This window comes from Zeus faber (genome assembly GCF_960531495.2).
Source record: "Zeus faber genome assembly, chromosome: 3".
In the NCBI taxonomy this organism is placed as follows: Eukaryota; Metazoa; Chordata; class Actinopteri; order Zeiformes; family Zeidae; genus Zeus; species Zeus faber.
The window spans coordinates 1135322-1150321 of record NC_137190.1 but is presented as its reverse complement, the minus strand read 5'-3'; the positions used below and the strand labels follow the sequence as shown (position 1 = coordinate 1150321).

The 15000-nt window shown below is 50.8% G+C and overlaps 1 protein-coding gene across 1 annotated transcript in view; it reads right to left on the bottom strand.

Moving 5' to 3' along the window:
- The window catches only part of adamts17 (ADAM metallopeptidase with thrombospondin type 1 motif, 17), a gene marked incomplete at its 5' end in the record, with an annotated part of 101223 nt that overhangs the window by 79511 nt on the left and 6712 nt on the right, over nt 1-15000 (bottom strand). The window contains 4 exons of the mRNA XM_079997939.1: nt 3113-3270; nt 3468-3551; nt 3713-3879; nt 13097-13277. Coding sequence (XP_079854065.1) covers nt 3113-3270; nt 3468-3551; nt 3713-3879; nt 13097-13277 — 590 coding nt within the window. The remainder of the gene's footprint in view (nt 1-3112; nt 3271-3467; nt 3552-3712; nt 3880-13096; nt 13278-15000) is intronic.

The following is a 15000-nucleotide window of genomic DNA, read 5'->3' as shown; positions in this document are numbered from 1 at the left end:
CGTGCCTGTGTGTGTGTGTGTGCATGTGTTGCAGTGTGTGCATGTGTGTGTGTGTGCATTTGTTGCAGTGTGTGCATGTGTGTGTGTGTGCATGTGTTGCAGTGTAGTGTGTTGCGTGACAATTAAAAAGATTCTTCTTCTTTCCAGAGGGAACTAGATGCTCCGTCAGCCCCCCCATGCCCAGGTGGGGAGCCTGACTTGCATGTCAGCGATGGTGTAGGTTTGTTAGGACGCTTCTTCGCGGGTTGTCTGTGGGTTTTTGGGCATCAAACACTTCATTTCCTTTATTCTTGTGAATGTTTATGCACCAATTTATGGTGGAAATGTCTTTATTTATGTAAAGGAAGCTTGAAAACAATAGCAAATAACAGGGCGTGGCTGACAGCACACCTCCTGCAGCACCACTCACCGCTTGTGATCGCTGACATTTTGGAACCCGCCTCAATAATGAGCGTCAGGGCAGGCACCTGCTGTGGTCAATAGCTAAAATGTTTCAAAAAATTGCCATGACAACCATCAGTTCATCAGGTACACAGCGAGGTCGTCCAGACGCTCCCTACGTCCTGACAACATGAGCCATCCGCCCGCTCCATCCTGTCCCACGGTGCTGCTCACATCGTTTTTCTTTGTTTTCATTTAGAAGGTGTCAGGAGGAGTCAGAAACTGTCGTCAAGTGATTGATGATGACGTACTTTTTTGGCAGTTGTTGATGACGCAGCGTGTATTACCCAGCATGCACTTGGAGGCGATTCACTCGTACATCTGCATGTTATAACGTTAGCTGTGAGCGTGCAAAATAAAACAACTACTCATGCAACACAACATTTAAAAATAATTTCATTCATACAATGTTTTTTTCCAGTCGTAATTCCTGTGACTTAGATGAAGAGTATACAACTGGGTGTGCTGGTTGAAGGTGTGTTGATGTGGTTGAAGGTGTGTTCATGTGGTAGAAGGTGTCCATGTGGTTGAAGGTGTGTTCATGTGGTTGAAGGTGTGTTCATGTGGTTGAAGGTGTGTTCATGTGGTTGAAGGTGTGTTCATGTGGTTGAAGGTGTGTTCATGTGGTTGAAGGTGTGTTCATGTGGTTGAAGGTGTGTTCATGTGGTTGAAGGTGTGTTCATGTGGTTAAGGTGTGTTCATGTGGTTGAAGGTGTGTTCATGTGGTTGAAGGTGTGTTCATGTGGTTGAAGGTGTGTTCATGTGGTTGAAGGTGTGTTCATGTGGTTGAAGGTGTGTTCATGTGGTTGAAGGTGTGTTCATGTGGTTGAAGGTGTGTTCATGTGGTTGAAGGTGTGTTCATGTGGTTGAAGGTGTGTTCATGTGGTAGAAGGTGTGTTCATGCTTCTGAGGTGACATCGTCACCGCTATAATCAGACCCAGACACGCACACGCACATTCATTAGTTTAGAAATGTGAAAGGAACGCTCCCTCCCCCACAGAGCTCCAGCTCGTCCTGAGAGGAAGCGGCCATGTTTGCTTTCAAACGGGTGCGAAGCCTCCAGCCAAAAAAGCTCCATTCAACAGTCTGTTTGAAGACCACCCCCACCCCCTCCAACCCACCCTGCCTGGCAAACACACTCACACACACTCACACACAACACACACATACACACAAAACATACACACTGTATCACACACACACCCAAAACACACACACACACACACACACACACACACACACACACACACACACACACACACAAACAAAAACACACACACACACACACACACCTCATTAAACCAGTCTCCATGTCTTGTTCATATTTAGCTACAAACAGTGACCTTCCTCTGGGGGGTCACTGTGGGAAGCCTGGCACTGGGATGGGGGAAGGGTGAAGATGAAGGAGGCTAGGATGGAGGAGTGGATGGGATGGAGGAGTGCATAGGATGGAGGAGTGGATGGGATGGAAGAGTGCATGGGATGGAGGAATGGATGGGATGGAGGAGTGCATAGGATGGAGGAGTGGATGGGATGGAGGAGTGCATAGGATGGAGGAGTGGATGGGATGGAGGAGTGCATAGGATGGAGGAGTGGATGGGATGGAGGAGTGCATAGGATGGAGGAGTGCATTGTATGAAGGGGTGCATAGGATGGAGGAGTGGATGGGATAGAGGAGTGCATAGGATGGAGGAGTGTATAGGATGGAGGAGTGGATGGGATGGAGGGGTGCATAGGATGGAGGGGTGCATAGGATGGAGGGTGCATAGGATGGAGGGGTGCATAGGATGGAGGAGTGGATGGGATGGAGGAGTGCATAGGATGGAGGAGTGCATAGAATAGAGGAGTGCATAGGATAGAGGAGTGCATAGGATGGAGGGGTGCATAGGATGGGGGAGTGGATGGGACAGGGTGCAGCCAAACAGCAGATCTGAATGGGGGTCAGATGTCCTGCTGCTGGAGACGTGCATGAGCCTGCACCACGCACCACAGACAGGATGGGGTGAGACAGGCGACATCAGTGCTTGTTTCAGCCGCACACTGCACAGCAGGTGGTAACAGCTGATCCTCGATGACGTGTGTCATGTTGTGCCAGATGCTTCCTGCTGGAGGGGGAGGTGTGAGTACGGTGAGAACGGCCGAGGCTTGAAGAGTGAGGAGGAAGTGTCTATGACGGGGAAAGCGTTCTTCATGACGACGTACAGAAGGTTTGACATCTGCCCGGACGTGCTCAGCTGGAGCTGGGATGTCCAAACTGCAGCCGCTGAGGCCACTCCAAGAGCCCTACGTGTCACAAGCCACATTCACCCATTCACACACCGACGGCAGGGTGCGCCACGAGGAGACAGCGGCTCATCGGGAGCTCTCAGGGGTTAGGTGTCTTGTTCAAGGACACCTTGACAAATTAGCCAGGAGGAGCCGAGGATCGAACCCCCGGCCCTCCGGTTGGTAGACGACAACTCTACCTCTCGTTTGCCCCCCTCGCCAGGTAGTAAACTCAGGGATCAACTCCAGCTCTAGAGACAATGCCTTGCTTAAGGGCATCGGCAGGAGTAAGAACCTCATGCGCATGTTTTTTGGGGTGGAAGGGAACCAGGGAAAATGCAAACTCCACACGAAAGGCCTGGGACCCAGAACCTTCCAGCGTCCCCGGTGGGGGAGGGGTCATACCTGGTGACCAGCACGGCGGCGTCCACCGGGGGGACGTCGTCCCGGCCCCCAGGGATGTGGTTGTTCCCGAGGTAACGTGCCCCGCCATACTCCTGGTACTGCCAGTGGCAGAAGCTCTCCAGAGCGCTCTCTCCATGATGGCCGACCTTCAGCTTCTCCTGAGGAAGAACTTCAGGAGTCAGGACGGCTCCAAACCAACATATCAGATTGAATCTTTAATCATGAGGTTAACTTTACCAACACATCCGCACACTGTGCACAGGCTGTGTCGGCCAGGACTAGACTCGAGGGTTAACGATGGTTAAGGGGTTAACGTGTTGGCGCGACTCAGAACCAGATCCAGGGTCGGACTCACCGGGCGGCTGTGGAGCAGGACCAGCTTGGTGACCCGGATGTTGATGCGGATGCCCAGACTCTGATGGTGGAACATGTTGTAGACCTGCAGAAAGAACAGAGCAGCTGTTAGGAACCATCCCTCAGACCAGGAGCAGGGAGTCCACCAAAGACTTTAAAGTGCAAATCTGTGTGGATTATTTTGTTCAAAAATCCCAAATTTTCCCGACACTTTATTCCTCTGGCATCTCGGAGAAATGCGCTGACCATGTTCATGACGGTCAGCAGGAACCTCCGCGCCGCCTCCGCACTGTGGTATCGCACCATGTCGGAGTCCGCCACCACCACCGTCTCCACCGTGTAAGCCTCGTTCCGCCGGATGGCGTCCCTCCGCCCGCGAAGCTCCTCGGACCGCAGCTCCGTCTCCTTCGTTGCTGCAGACACAGACAGGGTGGAGGGTGAGAAACGGGAGGTTTATGTTATGTAACGCATGAGCATGAGGTAAAATAAGATATCATGCATAACACAGCTGCAGAACACTGAATTGCAGTGAAAACAAAGTGTCCAGAGTGTCCGGATCTCAGCATCACGTCACTGAGGTCTCTCTGAGGACAGAAGGGGAGGAGCTAAACAAGGCAGGGGGAGGAGCTAAACATGACAGGGTTATATAGGACATTATTCTGTAAACAGACGGTTGTAGATTCCTAGACGGACGGCAGTGCCTGGACTCTGTCGCTCTAGATCTTCCTGCAGCAGCTGATGGAGACGTGTTTACTCTACAATCTGGCTGCCTCAGCTGTTACGTCATACCCTCCCCCCTCCGGCCCCCCCGAGCCCAGGCTGGAAAAAAGTATCTGACCGTTTATGCCAACAGTCTGGTTGACCTACGACCTCCAGGATTTCACGGCACAGAGACCCCGCTGGTCCGATTCCCACCGAGTATCTCACCAAATATCTGTGTCAACAACTGTGAGCGGACAGTTAGTGGGAATAGTTCTTTATCTGAATGAGTCATGTGGAAGGGATGGTTGAAGCAGGTGGTGGTGGGGGGCGGGGGAGTTCTGTGCTTTTATGACCACACGCTGACGAAGCCGCCGTTGGTGAGAAACGCTTCTGAACGACTCAGCAGAAGGATCCTCAGCTGCTTCGGTCAAACGGTCCTCAACTCACCCAAAGTCTCATCTCTATGGAGAGTCAGAAACTGCACGTGATAAGCCCCGCCCCTGCAGGGTAAGCACCACCCACTGTAGATAAGCCCCGCCCACTGCAGGGCGGATATTTCCGCATCTGACGGGGTCCGGACGCGTTGACATTTTTCAACTGTTGTGACAAATTTTGAAAGTGGGCTTGAACTCAGTCATTAAGTTACGTGGTGGAAATAATGACGTTATTAACGCTAATGTTGGGTGTCACCACATTTACCATAGATAAATCCCTTTACGTCGTCATGCATTTTGTTTGTTTTTGATTTGCGCATGTTTCACAAACACAATAAAGAACGGTCTTCATGAACAGCTTCCGTTCATTCATTAAAATGGAAAATGTCCAGCTGAGCAAAGTGCTGTAGTGGAGGAGACGACTTGACTTTGTAACGATTCGTTGTGGATCCAGACACGCCCCCCGACGGCCACTAGGGGGCGTTCCTCCATCTCCGTGTTCAGCCCGGTCCTCTGACTTCCGTCCTCCACTTGACTCCTGACCGTAAGTCGGCCGTTAGGAATGTGCGGCGGCCTTAACATTCCATGTCAGCGCTCAGTGGGACCGGTACCAGTATGGTACCGCTCACTGGGACGGCCCCCAGAGCCGCTTCTGCAGGGGCCACTCTGCTCCATCTGGGGTCTGTTTAGCCTGTTCACTAGAGAGTACACATGGAGCTGAGATGCTTTATCCCCACGAGAGAGAGAGAGAGTGAGCGAGAGAGCGAGCGAGCGAGAGCCAGAGCGAGAGAGAGCGAGCGAGAGAGCGAGTGAGCGAGAGCGAGAGAGAGCGAGAGAGCGAGCAAGAGAGAGAGAGAGGGAGAGAGCGAGCGAGCGAGAGTGAGAGCGAGAGAGAGAGAGGGAGAGAGCGCGAGAGAGAGCGAGAGAGCGAGAGAGAGAGAGCGAGAGAGAGAGAGCGAGCGAAAGGAGAGAGAGAGAGAGAGAGCGAGGAAGAGAGAGAGAGAGCGAGAGAGCGAGCGAGCGAGCGAGAGAGCGAGCGAGCGAGAGTGAAAGAGAGAGAGACAGAGAGAGCGAGAGAGCGAGCAAGAGAGAGGGAGAGCGAGAGAGAGAGCGAGCGAGAGTGAGAGCGAGAGAGAGAGAGAGAGCGAGAGAGAAAGAGAGAGCGAGAGAGAGAGAGAGAGCGAGAGAGCGAGCAAGAGAGCGAGAGAGCGAGCGAGAGCGAGAGCGAGAGAGAGCGAGAGAGAGAGCGAGAGAGAGAGAGGGAGAGCAAGAGAAAGAGCGAGAGAGAGAGAGAGCGAGCAAGAGAGGGAGAGAGCGAGAGAGCGAGCGAGCGAGAGCGAAAGAGCGAGCGAGAGAGAGAGAGCGAGAGCGAGCGAGAGTGAGAGCGAGAGAGAGCGAGCGAGAGCGAGCGAGAGTGAGAGTGAGAGAGAGCGAGAGAGAGAGAGAGAGCGAGAGCGAGAGAGAGCGAGAGAGAGAGCGAGAGAGAGAGAGAGAGAGAGCAAGAGAAAGAGCGAGAGAGAGAGAGAGCGAGCAAGAGAGGGAGAGAGCGAGAGAGCGAGCGAGCGAGAGCGAGAGAGAGAGGGAGAGGGAGAGCGAGCGAGAGAGGGAGAGGGAGAGAGCGAGTGAGCGAGCGCAAGAGAGAGAGAGAAGAGAGAGGGAGAGAGGGAGACTTGACTTTTAGAGAGAGAGAGGGATAGAGAGGGTGGGGGCGAGAGCAAGAGTGAGCTCCATTATGGACTCACTCAAGACGCTGAGAGGCCCCCGGTGCTTTAGGAGCCAAACAGCAGAATAATCCACACATTGTTGAGTTGTGTTCTCTGTAAACGCCTCGTGGCTCAATCTCTGTCGAAGAAAACAGGGTAAGAAAGAAAGAACGAAAGAAATTAAAGAAACAACCAAACAAACAAACAAACAAAAGAAACAAATTAAACAAACAAACAAACAAACAAACAAACAAAAGAAAGAAATTCAAGATAGAAAGAAAGAAACAGAAAGATAGAAATTAAAGATGATAGAAAGAAAGAAAGAAAGAAAGAAGGTGCCTCTGTGTTGAACTCAGTGAAGTCACAACGTTGTAGAATGTGTCGTAGTGATACTTCATCTCTCATTAAAAAAATATATTTGTTTGGATTGTGTTTTGAAGGGCCCTGGCAGTAGATCTGGGGCCCTGGCAGTATACCTGGGGCCCTGGTAGTATACCTGGGGCCCTGGCCAAGCACCCACTCCCCTCCACTGTAAAAGACAACTCCAGCTCCAAGTCAGAGCGGAATTATAAATTAAACGCAATTGCATCACCATGGCAACCAGTGATAAACAAAGCTGATTCTCACCAACGCTAGCAGCTAGCATTGCTAATGCAGAGTGAAAGTGAAAGGAGAGTTTAGAGCCGGAGGAGGATCTGACTCACTCCGTCACAAAGAGCTGAAGGAGTGAAGAAACGTTTTTAACTCACACTGAGTGGGCGCGGGGCGTGAGAACCAAACAATAAATAGATCCAAACAGCAGCTTTCTCTTTACAGTGAATTCTCTACCGTACGGGTCCTGACACCCAAACAAACACCGCTCCAATCCAACTATTGCAGAGTCAACCCTTTCGAGGAGTCCTGGCAGTCGTACGCGATGAGAGAAACACATTCCTGCTGTGAAAGCTTTCCACTCAGGACCTTCTGCATTTAGATCCACAGCAACATGGACAGTCTGGACAGTCGCTCTCTACTCACTCTTTACTTATTGGGCTGCAATACACAAAAATGCAAAGACAAATGGAATGAACTCGACAAGGTTTGTCAGAGTAACACACCCTGCCCTAAAATCTACACACAGCAAAGCAACTGAAGCCACAGTGAGATCATAATGAAGTATTATGTTCCAAAACTTGAGAGCTTGTAAAGGCAATGTGAGAAACTTTATTTACTCCTTAATGAAAGTAAACAACTAATTGACCACAGAAATAACCCTGGCGGCACGGTGGCTCAGTCGTGGCTCGCACCGGTGCCTCACAGCAAGAAGGTCCCGGGTTCCAATCCAGTCGTACCAGGTCCTGTCTGTGTGGAGCATGTTCTCCTGGTGTTTGTGTGGGTTTCCTCCCGGTGCCCCAGGTCTCCTCCCACCATCAACAACATGTATGATGGGGGTAAATACTCCTGTCGGTGCCCCTGAGCAAGGCACTGGCAAAAAGAGCTGGAGTTGGTCCCTGGGCGCTGCACTGTGGCTGCACACTGCTCCTCAGGTGTGTGGATGGGTCCAAAGCAGGGGACACATTTAGTTTCAATGTATGCGAGTGCTGAGAAATGAAAATAAAGTCATCTTTATCTTAAAGAGCTCCAGGAAGAAGCCTCCCCACAGAGCATCAGCTTGGTACTGGGCCAAAGCAGTGGGGCTTCAGGGTGAAGGAGGCAGCAGCAAGTCTCCATCACAGCGGACTGGTGGAGACCATGCAGTAAGGGGAGGCCTCAAGGGGGCAGGGACACCAGCAGGAACCTGGTTCTTCTCGGGTGCAGGGACCCTGATCCACCTTGTGGTGAAGGGACACCAGCAGGTCCGGTTCTCCACTGGGTGCAGGGACACCAGCAGGTCTGGTTCTCCACCAGGAGTAGGGACACCAGCAGGTCTGGTTCTCCACCAGGAGTAGGGACACCAGCAGGTCTGGTTCTCCTCTGGGTGCAGTGACAGGACACCGGTTCTCCTCGAGGTCTAAGCAGCCACACAGGAAGCCACTGCCCCAGCTCCTGTTGCTTTAACCTCCTTTCAGCCTTTATTTCCTGCTGACTAAGGTGGCGGTGTCGGATTCCCATTCACAGAGGAATTTCATTATTCCAGACCAGAGAAAAGACGACTAATTATAAAGGAAACAAGCTCCTGGTCCAGTGGAGCGGCGCAGAGAAGAACAAATACCACCTCAAATAAAGACCTGAAGCAGAGAAACAAGCGCAGGTCAGATCCACACATGGCCGACTTGACACCAGATATACATGAGAAAGCTGAGTCAATGAATCAACTTTAAAAAATGGCTACGTTTGAAATAGAGAAATTAAGATACATATTTTGAGTTTAAAAAACCCTAAAAATAAATAAGTTTATGTTCAAAATAGTGTATTTCAAATTGATCCAATGACTCCAAAATATAGATTTTGTTCAATATAGTATATACATTATATAGTATACAGTATATTGTGTGTATAGTGTGTACTATATATAGTGTATATACAGAATGTAGTGTGTGGTGTATAGTGTATATAGAGTATACAGTGTATAGTGTATAGTGTGTATAGTTTATATAGTGTGTACAGTGTGAGTATCAAACACACCCTGAGCTCTGGGAGTGTTGGTGGAATTCCTTGGCTGAGCAGCGATGTGGAGCTCGCCCCGGCATTTTTGGGATTCTCTCCCAGTGCCGTGGACCACAGCCACTCTATTTCCAACCAGACGCTGTGGTGATCGCTCTATCTGCACTGCCGGTTCACACGCCATCACCCACCGTCACCCGCCATCATCCAAAGTCAGCTGCCGCCACCCGCCACACCCACTGTCATCCGCCAACACCCGCCGTCATCCGCCAACACCCGCCGTCATCCGCCAACACCCACTGTCATCCGCCAACACCCGCCGTCATCCGCCAACACCCGCCGTCACCTGCCACCACCCGCCAACACCCACCATCACCTGCCACCACCCGCCATCATCCAAAGTCAGCTGCCGCCACCCGCCATCACCCACTGTCATCCGCCAACACCCGCCGTCATCCGCCAACACCCGCCGTCACCCGCCACCACCCGCCAACACCCGCCATCACCTGCCACCACCCGCCATCACCCACTGTCATACGCCAACACCCGCCGTCATCCGCCAACACCCGCCGTCACCTGGCACCACCCGCCAACACCCGCCATCACCTGCCGCCACCCGCCATCACCCACTGTCATCCACCAACACCCGCCGTCACCTGCCATCACCCACCGTCACCCGCCATCATCCAAAGTCACCTGCCACCACCCACCAACACCCGCCGTCACCTGCCACCACCCGCCAACACCCGCCGTCACCTGCCACCACCCACCAACACCCGCCGTCACCTGCCACCACCCGCCACCACCCGCCGTCACCCGCCACCACCCGCCACCACCCGCCGTCACCCGCCACCACCCGCCACCACCCGCCACCACCCGCCGTCACCCGCCACCACCCGCCACCACCCGCCGTCACCTGCCACCACCCGCCACCACCCGCCGTCACCCGCCACCACCCGCCACCACCCGCCGTCACCCGCCACCACCCGCCGTCACCCGGCGTCACCCGATGTCACCCGGCGTCACGTGCCATCACCTGTCGCCAACCGCTCTCTCTCTCTCTCACTCTCTCTCTCTCTCTCTCTCTCTCTCTCTCTCTCTCTTACTCTTACTCTTACTCTTACTCTTACTCTTACTCTTACTCTTACTCTTACTCTCACTCTCACTCTCACTCTCACTCTCACTCTCACTCTCACTCTCACTCTCACTCTTACTCTTACTCTTACTCTTACTCTTACTCTTACTCTTACTCTTACTCTTACTCTTACTCTCACTCTCACTCTCACTCTCACTCTCACTCTCACTCTCACTCTTACTCTTACTCTTACTCTTACTCTTACTCTTACTCTTACTCTTACTCTTACTCTTACTCTTACTCTCACTCTCACTCTTACTCTTACTCTTACTCTTACTCTTACTCTCACTCTCACTCTCACTCTCACTCTCACTCTCACTCTCACTCTCACTCTTACTCTTACTCTTACTCTTACTCTTACTCTTACTCTTACTCTTACTCTTACTCTTACTCTTACTCTCACTCTCACTCTCACTCTCACTCTCACTCTCACTCTCACTCTCACTCTCTTTCTCTTATCAACTGATTCACTGATTCCACTATTTGGATTATTAAGAGGAAAACAAGCTCATACAACATGAGTGATCAAAATGCCTTTTTGGCATTTTTATTTAATGTCATATTTTATTGTTATTTTTATAGACAACGTCTTGGATTCAACTGAAACAAAAACAATGGTAAAAACTGTCGCGTCAGCAGCCCCCCCCCGCCCTCTTATGCAATATGACACAGTTTCATGCAGCCGCTGCAGGAATGCGCTCAGAGTATTTGTGTATGTGTTTGTGTGTGTGTGTGTGTGTGAATAAGTGTGTGTATGTGTGTGTATATGTGTGTTTGTGTGTGTGTGTGTAAACAAGTGTGTGTGTGTGTGTGTGTGTGTGTGTGTGAATAAGTGCGTATGTGTATGTGTATGTGTATGTGTATGTGTGTATGTGTGTGTGTATGTGTGTGTGTCTGTGTGTGTGTGTGTGTGTGTGTGTGCGTGTGTTGCTGGGACGTGGAGCTGAATTCTAATGGATATAAAGTCTGCCCCACTCTGCAGAGCATGTGGTTCTGGGGGAAGGGAGAGAAGTGCTGCCAGAGGAAAAGAAAGAGGGGAGAGAGAGGAGAAGAAGAAATAAAAACAGAGGAGGAGGAGAGAAGAAAGGAGAACAGTAGAGGAGTGTAGCTGGCAGACCCTGGTCGGCCCCAGACTCGGGCTCTTGCAGCAGACATGAGTGCAGAGGAAAGAATTTCCAAATCTGGCACCTCGCTGCCTCCAGACACCAGGTGCGCGCACACACACACACACACACACACACACACACACACACACACACACACACACACACACACACACACACACACACACACACACACACACACACACACACACACACACACCTCTTCTCTTGTCGTTCAATCAGAACTTCTCTCTAAACAAACGTCCGACTTGCTCCTCGCTACTTTTGCGGCGCTCTGTGTCGGCTCTTCCCAGATGTGAACATGTGGAAACACTTTGTTTATCCAGGTTGTCAGAGCGCCGGTGGTCCGTCCTCACGAGGCGTTATGTAACTGGGTGCAGCTCGTCGGGTCGTTCTGGTGAACGACTGCGCACAAGAGGGAGCGTTGTGCACGAGCGTCGCCGGGAGGTCGGAGCAGAGGAGGAGCCGGGACGGAGCCGCAGCGCCGCCGGCCGCAGCGGAGGGGCGCTCTCCCCGGATCAACTTTTCCATGAAGACGTTCCCTGGTTTTACCATGATCCATGTTCCGTGTAGATGTTCCTGCAGCATGCGACCTACGTCCTTCCAGGGGGAGGAATGCCCGTCCTGCTGCGTCCTGGGGAGCGTGAGGTTCTCCTCCGGAGGGCGTAGCGAAACCACAAGAAATATGCAGCTTATTAATGTCAGAGGCTGATAGCATGAGGAGCCAGCAGGTCCCAACAGGTGTTTGCAGAGATTCACATTAAAATGCTGCATTCCTCCTGCATGAACATTGGGGGGGGGGGCAGTCAATGCTGCAGTGGAAGTAGTGATTTATTAGCGCCCCCAGATCTACCCCCCCATGACTACACCACCAGGGGCGGGAAACATCCGAGACAGTGTCTCGACACCCCATCCAGTCCATCATCACGATGAGACGTTTTGTGCCACGACCACGTCATGTCAGAATGTCGGAATGTGAACTAAATTAAAGTGTAGATGTGTGTACAGTGTACCATTTCCAACTGTACTCCTTCTGATTGCAGCCTGGTTGCAGTCTGGTTGCAGTCTGGTTGGAGTCTGGTTGCAGCCTGGTTACAGTCCGGGTACAGTCCGGTTACAGTCTGGTTACAGTCTGGTTGCAGACTGGTTACAGCCTGGTTGCAGACTGGTTGCAGACTGGTTGCAGACTGGTTGCAGCCTGTGCAGGGTGTTTGTTGTCTTGTCCAGGTCAACTCAACGCGTTTGAGTCTTTTCTTCTGTGTTTGTGTCAAAGCCTCAAGTCACAAGGTTCGTTCTCAGCAGCCAATGGGATCGTGCGCCTGCACAAGGCAACGCCAAAGGAGGCGGGACTAGGGTGAGCGTGGGCTTGTGGAACGGAGCGACTCATGAGTCTGATGAGTGAGAATGTCAGCGGCACCAACGCACCAACGTACACGTGGTTGATGGTGGGACGAGACCGGAGCACCGGGAGGAAACCCACACAAACACCAGGAGAACTTGCTCCACACAGACGGGACCTGGGACGACGGGATTGGAACCCGGGACCTTCTTGCTGCGAGCCACTAAAGCGCCGTTTCGCCAGCCATTGAAAAAAGGCCGTGATGTGGCCCCGGCCGGACGACGTGGGTGCAGACGGGAGGCGGTCTGGTTGCAGAATCCCGGTCTTGGAATTTGGTCTCGAACTCTATTAGACTTTGGAAATTCCTCCCGAGATCCTTTTGGGACCAAAAATCTAAACAAATAATCATAACATGCGGCGTCTTTTCTTCACATTTTGTAAAAGCGATGCGACGCCTGCGGAGAGAGATCCGGATCCGAGTCGGGTCGGGACCGATCGGCAGGTCGGGGGCCATCGAACGCAAACCGCCCGAACCCAAATGTCGACCCGAGCCCGGGCGGCTCCCGGGTCCGGCCTCTGGCCGTCCGGTTGACAGCGGTCACTCTCTTACCTGATGCGGTGCCGCAGCTCCGGCCCCGCTCGCCCGTCCCCTCGGCGCCCGGCGTCGGTCCCGCAGATCGTTTCTGCCGGGTCAGCCGGTGCTTGAGGCCGGTGAAGGGCTGCGAGGGGTCCCGGGGCCCGCTGACCGGCTGGATGAACAGGCTGTCCCCCCCCAGGTGGACCAGTCCGGTCTGCAGGGACAGAGCAGCCAATCAGCAACACATGCAGGGCGTGCGTGTGTGTGTGCTTGTGCGTGTGCGCGTGCGTGGGGGTGTGTGTGTGTATGTGTGTGTGCGTGTGCGTGTGTGTGCGTGTGTGTGTGTGTGCGTGTGTGCGTGTGTGCGTGTGCGTATGTGTGTGTGTGTGTGTGTGTGCGTGCGTGTGTGTGTGTGCGTGTGTGTGTGTGTGTATCTATGTATGTGTGTGTTTATCTATGTATGTGTGTGTGTGTGTGTGTATCTATGTATGTGTGTGTTTATCTATGTATGTGTGTGTGTGTATCTATGTATGTGTGTGTGTGTGTGTATCTTTGTATGTGTGTGTGTGTGTATCTTTGTATGTGTGTGTGTGTATCTATGTATGTGTGTGTGTGTGTGTATCTATGTATGAATGTGTGTGTGTGTGTATCTATGTATGAATGTGTGTGTGTGTGTATCTATGTATGAATGTGTGTGTGTGTGTATCTATGTATGAATGTGTGTGTGTGTGTATCTATGTATGAATGTGTGTGTGTGTGTATCTATGTATGTGTGTGTGTGTTTATCTATGTATGTGTGTGTGTGTGTATCTATGTATGAATGTGTGTGTGTGTATCTTTGTATGTGTGTGTGTGTGTATCTTTGTATGTGTGTGTGTATCTATATATGAATGTGTGTGTGTGTATCTATATATGAATGTGTGTGTGTGTATCTATGTATGTGTGTGTGTATCTATGTATGTGTGTGTGTATCTATATATGTGTGTGTGTGTGTATCTTTGTATGTGTGTGTGTGTGTATCTATGTATGTGTGTGTGTGTGTGTATCTATGTATGTGTGTGTGTGTGTGTATCTATGTATGTGTTTGTGTGTATCTTTGTATGTGTGTGTGTGTGTATCTATGTATGTGTGTGTGTATCTATGTATGTGTGTATCTATGGATGTGTTTGTGTGTATCTATGGATGTGTTTGTGTGTATCTATGTATGTGTGTGTGTATCTTTGTATGTGTGTGTGTATCTTTGTATGTGTGTGTGTGTATCTTTGTATGTGTGTTTGTGTGTATCTATATATGAATGTGTGTTTGTGTGTATCTATGTATGTGTGTGTGTGTATCTATGTATGTGTGTGTATCTATGTATGTGTGTGTGTGTGTATCTATGTATGTGTGTGTGTATCTATGTATGAATGTGTGTGTATCTATGTACGTGTGTGTGTATCTATGTATGTGTGTGTATCTATGTATGTGTGTGTGTGTGTATCTATGTATGTGTGTGTGTGTGTATCTATGTATGTGTGTGTGTATCTATGTATGAATGTGTGTGTATCTATGTACGTGTGTGTGTATCTATGTATTAATGTGTGTGTGTATCTATGTATGTGTGTGTGTATCTTTGTATGTGTGTGTGTATCTTTGTATGTGTGTGTGTGTATCTTTGTATGTGTGTTTGTGTGTATCTATATATGAATGTGTGTTTGTGTGTATCTATGTATGTGTGTGTGTGTATCTATGTATGTGTGTGTATCTATGTATGTGTGTGTGTGTGTATCTATGTATGTGTGTGTGTATCTATGTATGAATGTGTGTGTATCTATGTACGTGTGTGTGTATCTATGTATTAATGTGTGTGTGTATCTATGTATGTGTGTGTGTGTTTATCTATGTATGTGTGTGTGTGTGTATCTATGTATGAATGTGTGTGTGTGTATCTATGTATG